At 43.5% G+C, this 16,533-nt stretch overlaps 1 protein-coding gene across 1 annotated transcript in view; it reads right to left on the bottom strand.

Annotated features, from left to right (window-relative positions):
* Positions 1-16,533, bottom strand: part of FBXW4 (F-box and WD repeat domain containing 4) — an 85,377-nt gene that overhangs the window by 15,969 nt on the left and 52,875 nt on the right. Inside the window, exon 6 of the mRNA XM_056849512.1 lies at positions 7,532-7,597. Coding sequence (XP_056705490.1) covers positions 7,532-7,597 — 66 coding nt within the window. The remainder of the gene's footprint in view (positions 1-7,531; positions 7,598-16,533) is intronic.

The following is a 16,533-nucleotide window of genomic DNA, read 5'->3' as shown; positions in this document are numbered from 1 at the left end:
AACAATTAGAAATCAAGAACAAGCAACATGATAAAAATAAACTTCTGAGGAACCAAGGTCTCCTGCCCCAATTTGCAAAAATGCTATATCCCAATGCCATGAAAAGACATAACGAAGCCTGTGCCTGATTATGCATATAGCAGATTCTCCTGCAATTCATACTCGAAGGTCTGTTTAAGAGCAATGTTGCATACTGTAAGCATGAGCAACAGAGAATGCAACAAGGACTTGGGCATTTCTTTTCATGCTTTTGATATAGCATGTAAAGGGTGAATTTGCACATCTCTTTACTTCAGATGTATGTACAAATGCACCACTGATCTTTCCACATGGAAGATACAAATGTTACCTCTTCACAGACATATACCAAAAGCATGAAAAGTGAATGCAAGAAACACTTGTGCATCTTCCTCTCCTACTTCCATCACATGCAAACCTCACCTCAGCACAGTGTAAGACAGAAATATTTGAAAGTGTTTATGGAGCAGCTTGAATGGACCCTGGCTTATTTATTTTACAAAATTGATGCCCCACTTTTCTGCCCATATAAGGGCCACCAAGGTGGCTAATATATTAAAAACGTACAAAGAAGAAGAAAATGAGACAAGTTGGTTTTTATACGCTGACTTTCTCTACCATTTTTAAGGAGAATCAAACCAGCTTATAATCTCCTTCCCTTCCTCTCCCCACACCTTGTGAGGTAGGTGGGGCTGAGAGAGTTCAGAGAGCTGTGACTAGCCCAAGGTCACCCAGCAGGCTTCAGGTGTAGGAGTGGGGAATCAAACCCGATTCACCAGATTAGAGTCCACCGCTCTTAACCACTAAATCACGCTGGCTCTCACATCTTCAAAGCCAACAAAAACACATCATTAAAACAATTAAAATAAGAGCTTAAATACATACAAAAACATAAAATCAGCAATTAAAATGCTGAGAAAGGAGGGATCACTGAGAGAATGCCAAATGAAGCAAGATGGCAACAGAAGGGGACAGAGGAGTCTTCCTGGGGAGAGTGTTCCAGAGTCTGAGTACCACAACTGAGAAGGCCTTCTCCTGGGTTACCACCCTTCTGATCTCAGAAGGAGGGAGCACCTGAAGCAGTGTCTTGGAAAATGACAGTAGTGATCGGGTAAGTTCATAAGGGACTAGGTGGTCCTTCATGTATGCTTGTCCCAAACCATATAGAGCTTTAAAGGTCAACACCAGGACCTTGAATTGTTCCTGTAAACAGATTGGGAGCCAGTGTAGATGGGCCAAGACTGCAGTGATATGGCCTTAACAACTCACTCCAGTCAACATACTGGCTGCAGCATTCTATGCCGGTTGAAGTTTCCAAACACTTTTCAAGGGCAGGCCTATATTAAGTGCATTGCAGTAATTGATATGTAACCAGGGCATGCACCACAGTGGCCAGATCTTTTCTGTCCAGGAAAGGCTGCAGCTGGCTAACCAGTCAAAGCTGATAAAAGGCACTCTTGGCCACAGCTGCCTCCTGCTTACCCAGCAGTAGGCCTGGGTCCAAGAACACCCCCAGACTATGGACCTGTTCCTTCAAGGGGAGTACCACCCCATCCAGAATGGGTGACATCTTAAATTCTGGGTTAGACTTTCCACCTACCAGTAGCATAGTTTTTTTTTGGGAGTAAGCTTCATTTTATTAGCCCCCATCTACTCCAAAACTGCCTCCAGGCACTGACTGTTTCATGGTTTCTACAGCCTCTCTGAGATCAGCAGGAAGCACAAGATAGAGCTGTGTGTCATCTGCATATTGGTGGCAACCTAGGCCGAATCTTTGTCTGACCTCACCCAGTGGCTTCCTGTAGATGTCAAAGAGCATAGGAGACGTGATGGAACCTTGCAGGACCTCATCTGTCACCACTGTTGTTTATGATGTGTTTTAATTATTTAACATATTAATTTTAATATTTAGATTTATTAAAGTAGATTTTTTTGGTATAGTATCTATTGTTGTTACCCACCTTGCGTCCTGACAGTATTGGGAGAAAGGTGGTATATATATAACTATTTAAAATACATAAAATATTCTGTATTTATTTAAATATCTTGAGGTTTTTTTGTACCTTTGCTGCTCAACTGTAGTACATAAAGTATGTACAAAAAGCCATCCTGAATTTCTCCTTGTAGCTTTATTCAATCCACACCTGCATATACTCGTGGCATGCACACGCAAACACCACCTTTTAACCGACTGTGAGTACTATTATCAGCTCCCTGTAGATATGAAAAGGACCTGCCCTAAGAACCTGAAGGAGAGAAAAAAATAGACACCAAAGAGCCAAGGAACAGGAAAGCCCAACTAGATGAGAAATGAAGATTTCCCTTCACATGTGCTCCACACACCTCCTCCTTTTTTCTCCTTTCCTTGGCAAAGATAAATGAAAAACAAAAAAAAAGCCTCAACAACCTTTGTCCATCCGCCCACCGCTATTACCTAAGGGGGAAGGGACATTTCCAAACAACCCAAAACCACATGTGCTCAGACACAATGACTCAAAAGGCAGGGTAGGTAGCGGGCCAGCCCACTTTGTACTGCTAACAAGGGGAACCTAATTACAGGAAGAGGTTAAAGAGGGGCAGATAAAAGGGATACAAAATTTCAACATCTGTTGCTATAAAGGGATAAGAACTGGGGAAAGGCAAAGGTGTCGATTTGGTGTCAGAGATGGCATGAAGTCAATTTCAAAGAGTTAAAAAGATTGAGAACTGAGGAGGAAAAATTAGAGGGTTCTTTAAAAAATAAAAGCTGTCACAAGTACTTTTAAGAAAAAGATTATTTAGAAGAGAGAGAGAAAATGTCTGTTTGGAGAGAATAAAACGAACTCTTGATTTGCGTTCACAGGTCTCTTACTGAGTTACGGAACACAGGTGCGCTTTAGAATACAAGAAAATCCCTCGATCACATTGGTGCTCCATCTAGCCTAGTATTCAGTCTTCAACAGTAACCTAGATATTTCATATTCTAATTACATGTAGTGTTTTTTAAAGTATGCATACATATACACACACTTCACATAGCTTTCTCTAATTAACCTTCAACACCTCTGAAAGTTTAAATTTAGACTCTTGCAAGAGGATACATTGCTACTGTTCCTAGCATTCATGAACTTGTCTGGATATTTTTGGAGTCTGATATAATCCAGGAAAATAAATCTGGGAAGTGTAAAAAAAAAAAAAGGAACAAAAACCTTGCTGTTTACTGTTTCATGTCATAGTACAAGAGAGTTGTTTGCACGACAACTTTAAACCTCTGGGGGGGGAATCTTCACTCTTTTAGTCATACAAGGCTTGTACACATTTGTCTATTAAACACGTATTTCTTAAGCTGACAAGTACTAATCTTTTAACCCTGTTTTCTAGTGGAAGAAATTTTGTACGCCTAATACTTATGCACACTCTTCTAAGGACTATCCCATTTCAAATATCACCTGTTAAAAAAAGGGCCCAAACATTCATAGTGCTGTGGATATAGCTAAGGGCTATATAATCTGCATCATTCAATGTTCAGTTTCTCAGCAGCCTAAAATATTATATTATGCAAACCAGAACATTTTAAATCTGACATGGTACAGTACCTGAGTATCTCACAGCCATCGGCTGATCATAACTACACCATTTTATGTAAATTGCACAAATGGCTATCCAAACATATCTATGAACTTTTTTTCCCGGGAAAATATCCTTACCCCATACTTTTACTGGAAAAACAGTAATGGCAAAGGTCTTATACAGGTTATCAGTGACAGAGAACTAAAAAGAATGCTTAGCCCAATGTACAATCATTGCATGTTTACCTCAAAGGGTAATGGAGCACACAGAGCATTAAATAGTAACTTTCAGAAGCAGCATGCTTCCCAATTCCCTGAGGGTGGGAGCCTCCTAAATTCCCATAAGACATGATGGTGTTTGGTGTCCAAACAGCACAGCATAGCTTTTCACACATTAGAAGTGTCGGAAACACAGGGTCAGAGAAAAGCAAAGGTCATCTCATCACCAAACAAGCCACAAACAGAAGCTACAAATTTGGTATAATTCTGTAGGATATTCTAACTTCCTGAAGCAATGGGTCAGAAAGAGAGGGACACTACCATATCCAGGGAAAATAGCACCAAAGGATAATTCAGTTGAAAGACTAGCAGCAACGTTGCCTAGGAAGGACAAAGTAAGATAGCAGAAATTAAGGCTACTGTTTGTCTTCATAGGGTAAAGGAGGAGAATAAGGAGGTAAGATTAAACATTTTGGTTAGGATGCCTGTTACTTTGCCGATTGTCCCTGGATCTCTTCTTGAGTTCTGCAGCTGAATCACGCTGACAAGGCTTCATGGCATGGAAAAAAAACATACAATGTCATAAGCCAGTATTAATGCCTACCACACACTTTGACTTAAATGTTCCAATGCAAGGAAACCACCCGATAGCATGCTCCTTTGTTTCTAGGAACAAGAACTTTTGGGATTGTGGAATCAGTTAACATGTAGTCCATTCATGTTATATGAAATGAGAAGGGTTCGGTATCAAAATCACCAGTTGATGCATTACAACTCCAGAGCACAGTAAGTGAACAAAAGCCTACATGGGTGAATGTCTGCAGCTATTCAGCAATGACAACACAGATGAGCTCAGAAGAAATCTCCAGCCTTTGACTGGAAGATGCAATGTAAGAACAATGAGGAAAAAAATCAAAAACTCCCACAGTTTTTGCATATAAAAAAACTCCGCTCTGTGGGGACTAGTGTAGAGAGTCGAACTTCTGATACTTTCCCTTTGTAGCTGGCCACCATCAATCAATTCCCACGGAAGGTGCCCCAATTTCCAATTAATATGTGTATTTGAGACACCTAAGCTATGTAGACTTCCGCTCCTCCCCATGTGAGGCCTGAGAGGGGCATCCCAGTGGCACACCACATTCCACTACAACAAGCAAAAAGGGAGGAATCCGTGACACTCAGCAGCCCTTGTAGGTAGCATCTGATTGGTTGGATTGTTCCCGGCTTTAGCTTTGCCTGTCAGTCAGGCTTTTGCCTTATTGAAAGATCAAACTCTATCTTCCCTGTTCATTACCGTAATCCTATTTTCTGCCCAGCTTTATTATCTGTGGAAGCTTCCTTGAGAAAGTCGGAGAAGGTGACATGGCCACTCCTTACCTACTCCTAAGAGCTGTTTGTATTTGAGGTAACCCTGGACAAGTTCATGAGCAAAGCAGGCAGGGGAGGAGGGGGGAAAGAGTAGAGGCCAAGCTGAATGTCATTTATTCTTCAATCTAAACACAAAGTGCATACAATCATTAAGGATTTTTTAAAAAATGTTAAATTAGTAAGACATGTTGCTAAACAAATTCTACTTGGACACCAAGCTACAGGAAGCTTCCTCTGACCATACACCTCTGCACCAAAGTGTTATATCCAACAATTTAGTCCACAAAGGCAGGAAGGAGTGAAAATACTGTTAATTCTCACAACACTGATGTAGTCCTGTGTTACAGATTACAGATTAGGAAATGTGGCAAAGATACAGTATCTTGCCCAGAGCCACACAAGTGACTTTTCATGGCTGGGAAACGATTCAAATTGCTGCCCAATTATCCCCTGAATCATACATCTGATAGAATGAAAAAGCCCAATTGATATGCTACAACGTATGATAAGAACACCAAATGTAGTGAGGGGTATGTGATTTGGCATATTTTTTATCCCACTCTTTGTCCAATGTGTTCAGGGTGGTGTGCACCATCCTCCCCATCTCATCCTCACAACCACCCTGTGAGGTAGAGTTAGGCTAAGAGATAGTGACTGGCCCAAAGCGGCCAGTGAGCTTCTTTGAAGGGTGGGGATTTGGACCTGGGTCTCATAGACTGTAGTCTAATACACAAGCCACTAGATCATGCTTATATATTGGGGCATCTAAATTTTATAGCTCTGCCTATTTGAACCACTAGCTAAGGAAACTATACTCAGAGTTCAACAATTTGGCTGGGTACAAGGGGAAAAGGATATAAGAAGAGAAGATTTGGTTTTTCTACCCCGCTTTTCTCTACCTTTTAAGGCATCTTAAAGCAGCTTACTAGAAGCTAAAATGACTAAACTGAGGCTGTTGTATTTTGGTCACGTCATGAGACGACAAGAGTCACTGGAAAAGACCGTCATGATAGGAAAAGTTGAGGGCAGCAGGAAAAGAGGAAGACCCAACAAGAGATGGATTGACTCAATAAAGGAAGCCACAGCCTTCAATTTGCAAGATCTGAGCAAGGCTGTCAAAGATAGGACATTTTGGAGGACTTTCATTCATAGGGTCGTCATGAGTCGGAAGCGACTTGACGGCACTTAACACACACACACAAAGCAGCTTACAATCCCTTCCTCTCCCCACAACAGTTTTCATCACTGTAGGACTTATCCTATGGGGCACCACAGGGCTCAGTATTATCCCCCATGCTATTTAATCTGGTTTTGGAGTAGGTTGTCATTAATTTGCTGACGGGACCCTGCTCTATATTTCTTTATCTAAACTGCCTGGTGATGCTGTAGACTAGGTCCTGAGCCATTGCCTGACTGCTGTGGTTAAACAGCTGCTACCATCTGGGAGGCCCTGGTTTGAATCCCCCATTCAGCCATGGAAGCGTGCTGGGTGACCTTGGGCCAGTCACTCCCAGATGAGCCTACTACACAGGGCTGTTATGAGGGGGGAAATGGAGGAGGGCAAGCTGCTTTGGATCCCCACTGGGGCGTAAAAATAAATAAATAAATATAACAAAACATATATACACACACAGAAAAGGTCCCACTTCTGACAGAAGTAAGCTGTATTGGTTGCATGCTGATAGGGAAGGAATTGTTCTAATTATATCACTGGGCAGCAGCCTTAAAATAAAGCATATTCAGCAGATCACAAGCCAGTTGCAACAAGGGACTGCCCCATCTGTTTTATGCCCAGATAATTCTGCACAAAGGGACCAGGCGAATGGCAGCTATGACCAATGTGGTTCAGTTAACTGTAAAGGACTGGATCAGATCTAAAATTCTCACAGACATTAATGGGGAAATAATCACGAAGAGAAACCATCCAGGATTAGATGGCTGCTCTCTGTTGAGAATGAAAATTCAGAGGTAAGGTCAAATGCCTATCTTTGTTACTACAACAGGTGATGAAATGGGTTTAAACTGCAGGAAGACAGATCGGGGATGGGGGGGACAACAACCAGGAAACATGTCCTAATGGTAAGAATAGCTGGACAGCAGAAAAAAATGCACAAGCAAACTGTGACATTTTATGTATGTGAGTGTCTGTGTGTGCACGTGTGTATACACTTTCAAGAACAAGTTGAACCTTTACATTAGGATTCAGGTCTGGGGTTCAATGCTCAGAGATAAACTAAATGGCTTATTGTCCATATATTTCAATGTCATTAGTAAGCATTATCTCTGCACTACTGTCAGCTCACATGGTTTCTCAAGGCATTCATACCACAGACAGATTTTCCTGTTCAGTCATATCCAAAGTTAGAGGAGATTCTTACCTCCCCAAGTCCCAGATTCTCAAAGGTGAAGTATGTCCACAGCAAGCTGTTCCCGTCACAAATGAACTATCAGTAAAGGAAGAAAACAAAACGAGGTTAGGCACATCTTTCTTGCACCAACAGTAAATATTTGATGAACATTACAAAGGGCATTTGCCAAGACATTTCAGAGGTGCAAAGCGGACCATACACTCAACCTCCACATCCTGACCATCAAAGGCAAAAGCATACCAACCTAAACAGGGATGCAGATACACGCCAACACACTGGTACCTTTATGACTGGGAATACAGAAAAGTAACACCAGCTTCAACATGACACTGAAATCCTGGAAGTATATCAGTCATGGCAGCAAAACAGTGAGAAATTATGTGCCTAGTATCATCATGACAATGCCAGTGTAAACCAACAACTCCCAGCCTACCCAGGCCTTTTCCTTTAGATGACAGAAATGCAGATCTGCAAAATCCATTTAAAGATGAACAGTCTGGAACCCACAACCCCCACACAATAGCTGGACCTTTCTTCTGAGTTGCAGCATCGTTCATGTTGATTCTCATTAGTTTAGATGGGAAGTTTTACACAAGCACACAATAATTTACCAGCATGGTAAAAGCCAACATGCTGTCGTGGTTAGAGTACTGGACTAGGATCTGGGAGACTCAGGTTCGAATCTCCACTGAGACAGAGTGACTAATCTAACCTACCACACAGGTTGCTGCTGTTGTTGTTTTTGTTGTTGTGAGAATAAAATGGATGAGGGGAGAACAATGTTGTAAGTAGCTTTGGGGTCCCATTGGGGAGAAAAGTGGGGTATTAATATCTAAACAAAGAGAAATGGAACCATCATATTGCTCCCTCAACCTCCTTATCTTAAACTGATGTTGCTAAGGACTGCTTCATGAGCCAAGTTTTTCCAACTCTATTGTGTAAAAAAAATATCAATTTTGTAGTGTTTGCATGGTAGAGCAAGCACAGGTATATGAATCACAAGGCCAACTATTGTACTGGCTTCATAATGTATCTACATTTCACATTTTTAAAAGACGTTACAAATTAAGCTCCTTTTCCATACAGAAGTGCAAAAATAAAGTGTGAAGAGGCTCCAGGTCCAACAGGACAAGTTTCTGTACAGTTCTGTGGCAGTTATCCATTTAGAAAAATGACTGAAGCAAATTCATTCATGGACCAGCTCCAAGATATAAAGGAAGCTTTACAAATGGAATTCAAAGAGTTACTTCGGGTGGGCTCAAGGGAAGCCTCTTTAATATAACATTTATGTACATCAGCCAGGTGCCAGTTTAAAACCCAGAACAAAGAGTTTGCTTTTTTTGTGTGTAGGCCTACAGCACATTCTCTTGACCCACAGACTGGAGGCCCAAGCTGGTTATCAAGGATGGAGATGTCAGTACACCAATACGTTCCTAAGTATAGAGCGGCACATTAATTGACCTCCAAGTCAGCAAGCAGCACTGTGGTCAATGGCGCTTGGAACTACAAAGCTAGGTGCTGAGTTTTGTCTCTTCGTTCTCTTTATCATAAGCCATTAGGAAATTGTAAAGCCAATTACCGTGGTTAGAAACATAATAGCTGCTTGGAAATCACTGAAGTGGGCAATTGGGTTTTTACTCTCTTTTTTCCCCCCTTGGCTCTCTCCTTTGCTTTCAGAAGAAGGTATGCAGCATCCCTCCAAAGACTGAACAGGTCTAAATTAGCATCAAGGTATGTCAATAGGAAAGAAGAAGTGGGTGGAGACCACCAGTGCTAATCCCTAACTCTCTGCAGGTACAACCTCCAAGCCAGTCTGTGGTAGGGATTAGAAATTTCTCAGCAGCCTGCTTCCAAATTGCTCCATAGGGTCACTTCCCTCCAGCTATGCCAATCATGACCCATAGTTTTTCAATACACCCTGCTATATTGCTACAGAAGAAGTTATGTAGTTCTCATAATCAGAAAGTTTTTATTGTTGAGGCCGAAGAGAATGGAGTCCTGAAAAAACAAGACCCAATGCACAGCAAAACACACGGTAATTAAAAAAACACACACAAATAATAGAATGGATTTAAACACCACCTTCCCCGCTACAAGTGTTCTAAAATGTGAACAGATATCATGCTTCATTTCCAAAACACATAGGCCAAGACCAGCTATCATTTGCTCCAGGACCAGGGCGTTTTTTAAATTCTGAACTTGTTGAATGCACAACCCCATTTTTCAGACATATCCATTAACCATTTCTCCATTCCATCCAGTTTACCCTATCCTATTCTGTTGACTAATGCCTCTCCCCCACACACAGCCAGGCCTACTTTACTTGGTTCAATACAACCAAGCTTCATTCTTGGTCCTCCTCAACCCCCACCCCACCCCACTCCCATCCCTATACTCTTTAAACTGGATGTTATTATCCCATTTTGGAAATTATTCTATATGAAGAATCGTCGAACCAAGAAACAAAGAAGCTATTACTTAGCAGAGTCCTGCAGCTGGGAAATGGGGGGTACACCAGAGGGGGCTGAGAGTGGTCTTGTCGGAACAAAGACCCTGGGCGTGGGGGAAAAATGAACCAAAGTGTCATAAAAGAACAAGGGGAGGAGCTGAGTACAGAAAGAGGAGACCAAAGAGAAGGATATTTCGCTTGCGTCTCTTTCAACTACAGAGCTACATCAGCCACATAGGTCCAAACTTGTGCAACCTTTGAGTCCACGTCAACACGCTCTGGTAAGGGCGGCCACCAAAGCTGTCAAATCCTTCACCAACGTGCCCATCAATTGCATTCAGTTCTTCCAGAGCCGCACTGGCATTTTAATTACTGTTGGGTAAACTAATTTGTCCAAATGAAGGCAACTCAGCCTAATAGAATATGCAGGCTCCCTGACCTCTGACAGGCAATGACACAGGATACAAAAGGAGGCAGAGGAAAGCTTTTTTAAAAAATCAGAGCCTTATTACTCTCTATTACTCCAATTAGTTAAGCTCCAGTGCTCTGAATTGGGGGGGAAATTGCAATTAAATCAATTTTTGATGGCCTGGAAGTGGGTTACCGAACCGCCTGGCCTGTGAAACACTGATATTATAGCAGCAAAGGTCAAAGTCTTTGTCGGCACCTGTGGGGCCCCCTGCCTATCCAGCCTCTTCCTCCTCACCGCTCTTATGCCCCTGCTGAAGTGAATCATTAGAACATGTCATATCTTATTGGGCCTGCCACCAGCCCTACTAACCTAATCAGTTGACATCATTTACAGAAGATAACTCCAGCCTTCCAAATTTAGTGCTAAGGTCACATAAACTTTCTGCGTCTCCCTTGTTGGAGAGTGACGGGGACGGGCCCCAACAGTAGCAAAACTGCAAAAATAGTACAGGTAGGCACAGCTCAGTGGATGGCCCCCAGCAGAACTCACTCACTATGGAGAGTTTCCAACTGTGCAAGCACACCCAGAGACAACGTGATAAAAAGAGAGCATTCCCAGGAACTATCACCCAACACTTGGGACAACTGGAGCTATCATCAGTTTAGTTTTAATGGACTGATTCTAAACTGCCTCTATTTATGAAAGGGCATTACTTTTAAAAAAAGGCATCAAGACAGGATGGTATAGTGGTTAAGAGTGGTGGACTCTAATCTGAAGAACTGGGTTAGTTGCCCAACTCCTCCACATGAAGCTTTCTGGGTAACCTTGAGCCAGTCACAGTTGTCTCAGAACTCTCTCAGCCCCACCTACCTCACAAGGTGTCTGTTGTGGGGAGGGAAAGGGAAGGCAATAGTAAGCTGATATAAGACTCCTTACGGAAGAGAAAAGCAGGGTATAACAACCAACTCTTCTTCTGATTGAGATATGCTCTGAAAGGTCAGAATCTTTCACAAAAACAAAACAAAATACTACATTTGGATGCTGTAACAAGCAACAACTACTTTGGACCCAGCCAAAATCAGTGTCTGGTCTATACATGCAACAGCATAAGGTGATGGTAGAATGGACTGCACTACTTACAACTGCAGTTACAGGATGCTATTTGTTTTAATGCCCTCTACCTAAAAAAATACTCCCTGAAAATTTAAAAAAAGGTGATAAGGGGCAAAAGGTTCTCTGATTTGCTGGTCCTTTATTTACAGAGAATTTTGTTCTGCAGAAAAGCCCCTACCGCCTGAACGGGTACACTCCATTTTACTGTCTCATTCTCCTACTCTGCTTCCACACAGTAACAATTTTCCACCTTCCTTTTGTTGTCGCTGCAAATGCCAGAACATTCTCAGTGGCAACAAAGCATCCACTGGCTAAGCAAACGTAATGCTGCTGTGCAGACCAGCTTACTGGTATCTCCAAACAGGAATATGAGCTGTCATTCCCAGAAAAGGTCTCCGAGGGAGAGGAAAGCTCAGACTCTCCCTCGGACTGGTCTGAGGCTGAAGAGGCGCCTCAAGCCCCGACCCTCTCCAGGCCAGACAGACACCCCCCCCCCTGACCAGCCCTGTAGGGGGGGTGCTTCACACTGTCACGATGGTATACCGGAACGCTGGTGTCCCAAGGAAAAAAAGGGGGAGAATCGGCCTTTGATTGGATAACCCCTCAGCCAATCCTTGGGCAATGACACGGCGGTCACTCCACTACTATCCCACATTATATGGGTGGCTCAAACGCACGGGGAGCCTCCAGCAGCTACTTGCTTCGGACTTATAGTGGGATGGACGAGCGTCATGCGTTTGACTATCCTGTCTCGGAATAAAATATTGTGAGATAAGGGAGGAGCGAACCAAGAACATTCTGCCCATGCGTTAATCCCCAAAGTCTCAGGGGCACCACTGTCCAAGTGTCTAAAAGACTCGGCACCTCCTAGGAATCTGAAATTTTTATTCAGTGCAAGCCTTCATTACGAATATGAAATATTTTTCTAGTCCTATGAAAATATTAAACTGTTTCGCCAGGGTCAAAACTTCTACCCACAAGCATAGCATTCCTTGGTGATTCCTACAGTTCATGGATAACCAATTTATGATCTTCTTCAAGGCTGGGTTTTTTGGCAGCCCACAGTCTTGTGAGAATTTTGTGTCACAACTTTAATTTCTGAAAGCATTTCAAACTTTTAACATTGCAGAGAAATTATGGTACCAAAGTTTAGCTTTCAAATTCCAACATCAAACACAAGTACTAAAAATCCTGCTTGTGGTCAACTGCCATTTGCCACTGCCTGCCTCCGCATCACCCTGGTATTCCTTGGAGGTGTCCCCTCCAAATACTTGCCAGGGTCAGGGCTGAAAATGTGTGACTGGCCCAAGGTCACCCAGCAAGCTTCCATGGTGTGAGTGGGGATTTGAACCTGAGTTTCCCAGCTCCTAGTCCAGGGGTGGGGAACCTTTTTCCTGCCAAGGGCCATTTGCACATTTATAACATCATTCAGGGGCCATACCAGGTGTAGATCTCCGGGAGGGGGGAGGGGGGAGGGGGGAGAGGCTAGGGTTGCCAGTTCGCCAGCCACCACCTGGAGGTTGGCAACCCCAGGGGAGGCCACACAGAGAAGGCCTGCAGGGCACCCCCGCTCCCCCCTCCCAGGCGGGAGGGCAGCCAGCGGTGGGCCCGAGTAAACGAGGTGCCAGGGGGGCGCAGCCCACAGTCGATCGGCAAGGGAGGAAGGGAGGAAGGGAGGAAGGAAAACAGAGAAAGAGGGAAAGGGAGAGAGGGAGAAAGAGAGAGAAAGGGAGAAAGAAATAGAGAGAGGGGGAGAAAGAAAGAAAAGGACGGAGGGAGACAAAGAGACAGTGCGCTGGGAGGCAGGCGGGGCGCACAGAGCTGGGCACATTGGGACAGCACGCTGGGAGGCGGGCGGGGCGCACAGAGCTGGGCGCATCGGGACGGCGCAAGCCGGCGTTCCTCGCCCCGACGGCCAGTTGGGAGGCGGGCGGGGCGCACAGAGCTGGGTGCGTCGGGACGGACCGCTGGGAGGCGGGCGGGGCCGCACAGAGCCCGCTGGGCGCGTCAGGACAGCGCGAGCCGGCGTTCCCCGATCCGTCTTATGGTCAGGTGCGTCTTATGGAGCGAAAAATACGGTACTTAAAAACTACCTTGACTTTTGCTCTGCAAATGCCTGCTAAAGTTATGACTCTGAAATATTTTTTTTTTTTTTAATTTTCAAGAAACTAGGTATAGGACCTAATATTTCCTTATATCTTATAAAGAAAATAAAGCTGTTTCACAGCTTTCCAAAATACTGTTTCTGTAACTGTCTACTATAATTTGCAAAATAATATTATTGGATCTATATACCTCCCACTTTTTGACATAAGGTCCTCAAAGTGACTTACAAAATCTTAAAAATGTAATATTAACTTTTCTTCCTAGCATCCATTGCTACGTTTGAAATGGCAGTCACTTGGCCAGTATACCCTTAGCCACTTTGTACCAGAGCTAAAGATCTGACTGTCCCAAAAGCCAAGATGGGAGGAGCCAGGTGCCACTCGACTTCTTATACTGGAGTGACTGAAATATGGCACTCCCAAAGCATTCAGTCTCCCATAACGAGAAAGTTCAGTTGCGCTCTTATTTATAAAGCTGTGTTGTAATTATTTTCCTAATGTCTAGGTTCTGACATAAAATAAGAGCTCGCATATGAAACGTATGCAGCGTCGAACTGCCTGGATAAAACATGAAGGACCTTGCTATGTTCTCCCCTCATCGGCCGAATGCACAGAAGAGGAAGAATCCCTTCAGTTCCCAATATGTCACGTCAACCTTCAGGCCCTTGGGTAAGCCTCAATATATCTTTCACAGAAATGCCTTCTCCTCCAGCAGCTACCCAGAGACGGGACAGTAGAGGGAATGTGGGTTGAACTAAGAGTCCTATAGAACTGTGGACAAAGGACACAATTCCCATTCCACTGCTCAGATGGGTCCCCAAAGCCCCCACACACAAGCACCTTAAAGAGGCTCTGAATGGCATTGTTCAATTTTTCAAAGCTTGCTCAGGTGTAAAGCTCCAGCGATTCCTTTTGGAGACTTATTTGTTCTCTCCCTCCCCTGCTCCCCACTAGGTACATTCAAGGCGCTTAACGAGCAGGGAGGTTGCCGTGTATATGTGGGAATCATCCCTCCCTCCTCAATGAAGGCATTTTGCTTCCCCACCCAATGCCAAACAAGGGCAAGGAAAAAAAAGCCACAATTTCTAAGCCACAGTTCACTACCCCCTTCCCTGGGTGAAATTATGTTCCCTTAATTGCCTGGTGGGAATCATTTATTTGGGGAAGGGGGATTCTCCCCTCTCTTCACCCCCAAGACTAAATTGGTTTATTGAACTTTAGTGGGCTTTCACCTGGAGACACTGGTAATTACCCCCTTTATTTTAAGCTCCTACCTGTAGCTTCACACTTAGGGCTGGACTCCCTCTGCAGGGGTGCTTTGTTCACACTAAATACAGTCCCTGAACAAATAGCCCCAGCAGCAGGAGCACACAGCAAAGTGGTAATTTCCAGTCCAGCATAATTAGCCAAGGTTCTTTCAGCCACCATCACGGAATGGTGGGACTTTGCCAAGGGAGGGTGTGTCATGTGGGACTGGCAGGACCAGATATGCATGCAATATGCAGACAAAAGCTTCTTGGGGGTCCAAACCTGTTCGGGAGGGGGCAGCGAAGAAAAGCAGCACCTCCATCCAAAAAGCTCTCTGCAAAAACCAAAGCACAGGTACTACTTCAGAAATGCACCCCCTCTTAGTTTTTTGTCCTGGCTTTAATCCACCCCCCTCCACTCCCAAAATAAAGAAGATTAAAAGGAAGAAATTATGGTTGTGCTCCCCCATGGGGATGTATTAATTACCTGATCCTTACCAAGGCAGCATTTAGGATAAAGTACTATTAGGCTGGAGCAACGGAGCTTGCAAAGTCAGTACTCCTCAGCTGTGAATCAAGATGATTCAAGTAGGGTTTTTTTTTTTTAATTTATAGTTTTTATCTTGACATGTGAGATGTCTATATGCAGGATATGATGCCAGTGCCTTCATGTCAAACAAGCAATTACCATCTTGTGAGGAGAGCAATGCACCACCACCATGGAACCTCTGCACAGATTTGAGGGTATAAAGCGCACTCTCCCTGCCGCCTCTCACTATTTCTGACATGCATGTACTGTAGATCTATATCTAATGTATGAGTGGCATTACTCTTCCTGTGTGTGTAATGATTTGTCATGCAAATGCTCATATGATACGGTAACTGGATCTCCTGACACCCTAGTTTTGATATTTTTTTTGTCACCCATGGCAGAAAAAGCTAAGAAATATGTGGAAAGAAGCTTGGGGGAAATTCAAAAGTCAGAACATGTTTCTGGATGTCTAGTGCCCTGCACAGCGGTGTGTCCTTCTCTTATGGGTCTACGGTCTTGTCTCTCTACTCTTTAATAGCCATCTAGTCATAATTTCCACTTTTCTCTCCCCATTCCTATTCCTCCCTATCTTCTCTCCTTCTTTCATGCTAGCCCTAATAAAAAGTTCTTTGAAAAATCAAAATCAGAACCACACAAAATATGTAAATACATGCATTTAATGTAATTTGTACCATTTATTCTGAGTTTGCGTTCCTTAGTGCAAAACACCATCCTGTACCAACAAGATAATGCACAGAAACAAATCCCCAACTTCAATTGGCAAATGCATTCCATACTTCACATGGTATTCAGATAGTGATTTCTTCATAGTTTGGGGCCATTCCCTCAATAAGATAGTCGCTAATGGCAGATGAGATGTGCTACACCATTCAGTTCAGCCCTTGAAACTAGTAATCACTTAGTGGTATTGTTACTTTGAGTAGTGCTCTGATACAATCACATAGGCATGCATGTTGGGTCAGCAACACGACTGATTCCAAACTGTGCACCTGTTGGTTCCATACGCACATTATTTCATTAAAAATTACACTGAAGCACTAGTCTTGCTGCAGCTGTTGCACTACTTTCCTCTCACACACATCACTGAATCCAGCCCATTGATTGGCCAAGATTTCCTTACTGTCCTGGAATC

Source organism: Euleptes europaea, chromosome 5 (assembly GCF_029931775.1).
Source record: "Euleptes europaea isolate rEulEur1 chromosome 5, rEulEur1.hap1, whole genome shotgun sequence".
Classification (NCBI taxonomy): domain Eukaryota; kingdom Metazoa; phylum Chordata; class Lepidosauria; order Squamata; family Sphaerodactylidae; genus Euleptes; species Euleptes europaea.
This window is presented reverse-complemented; position numbering and strand designations above follow the sequence as displayed.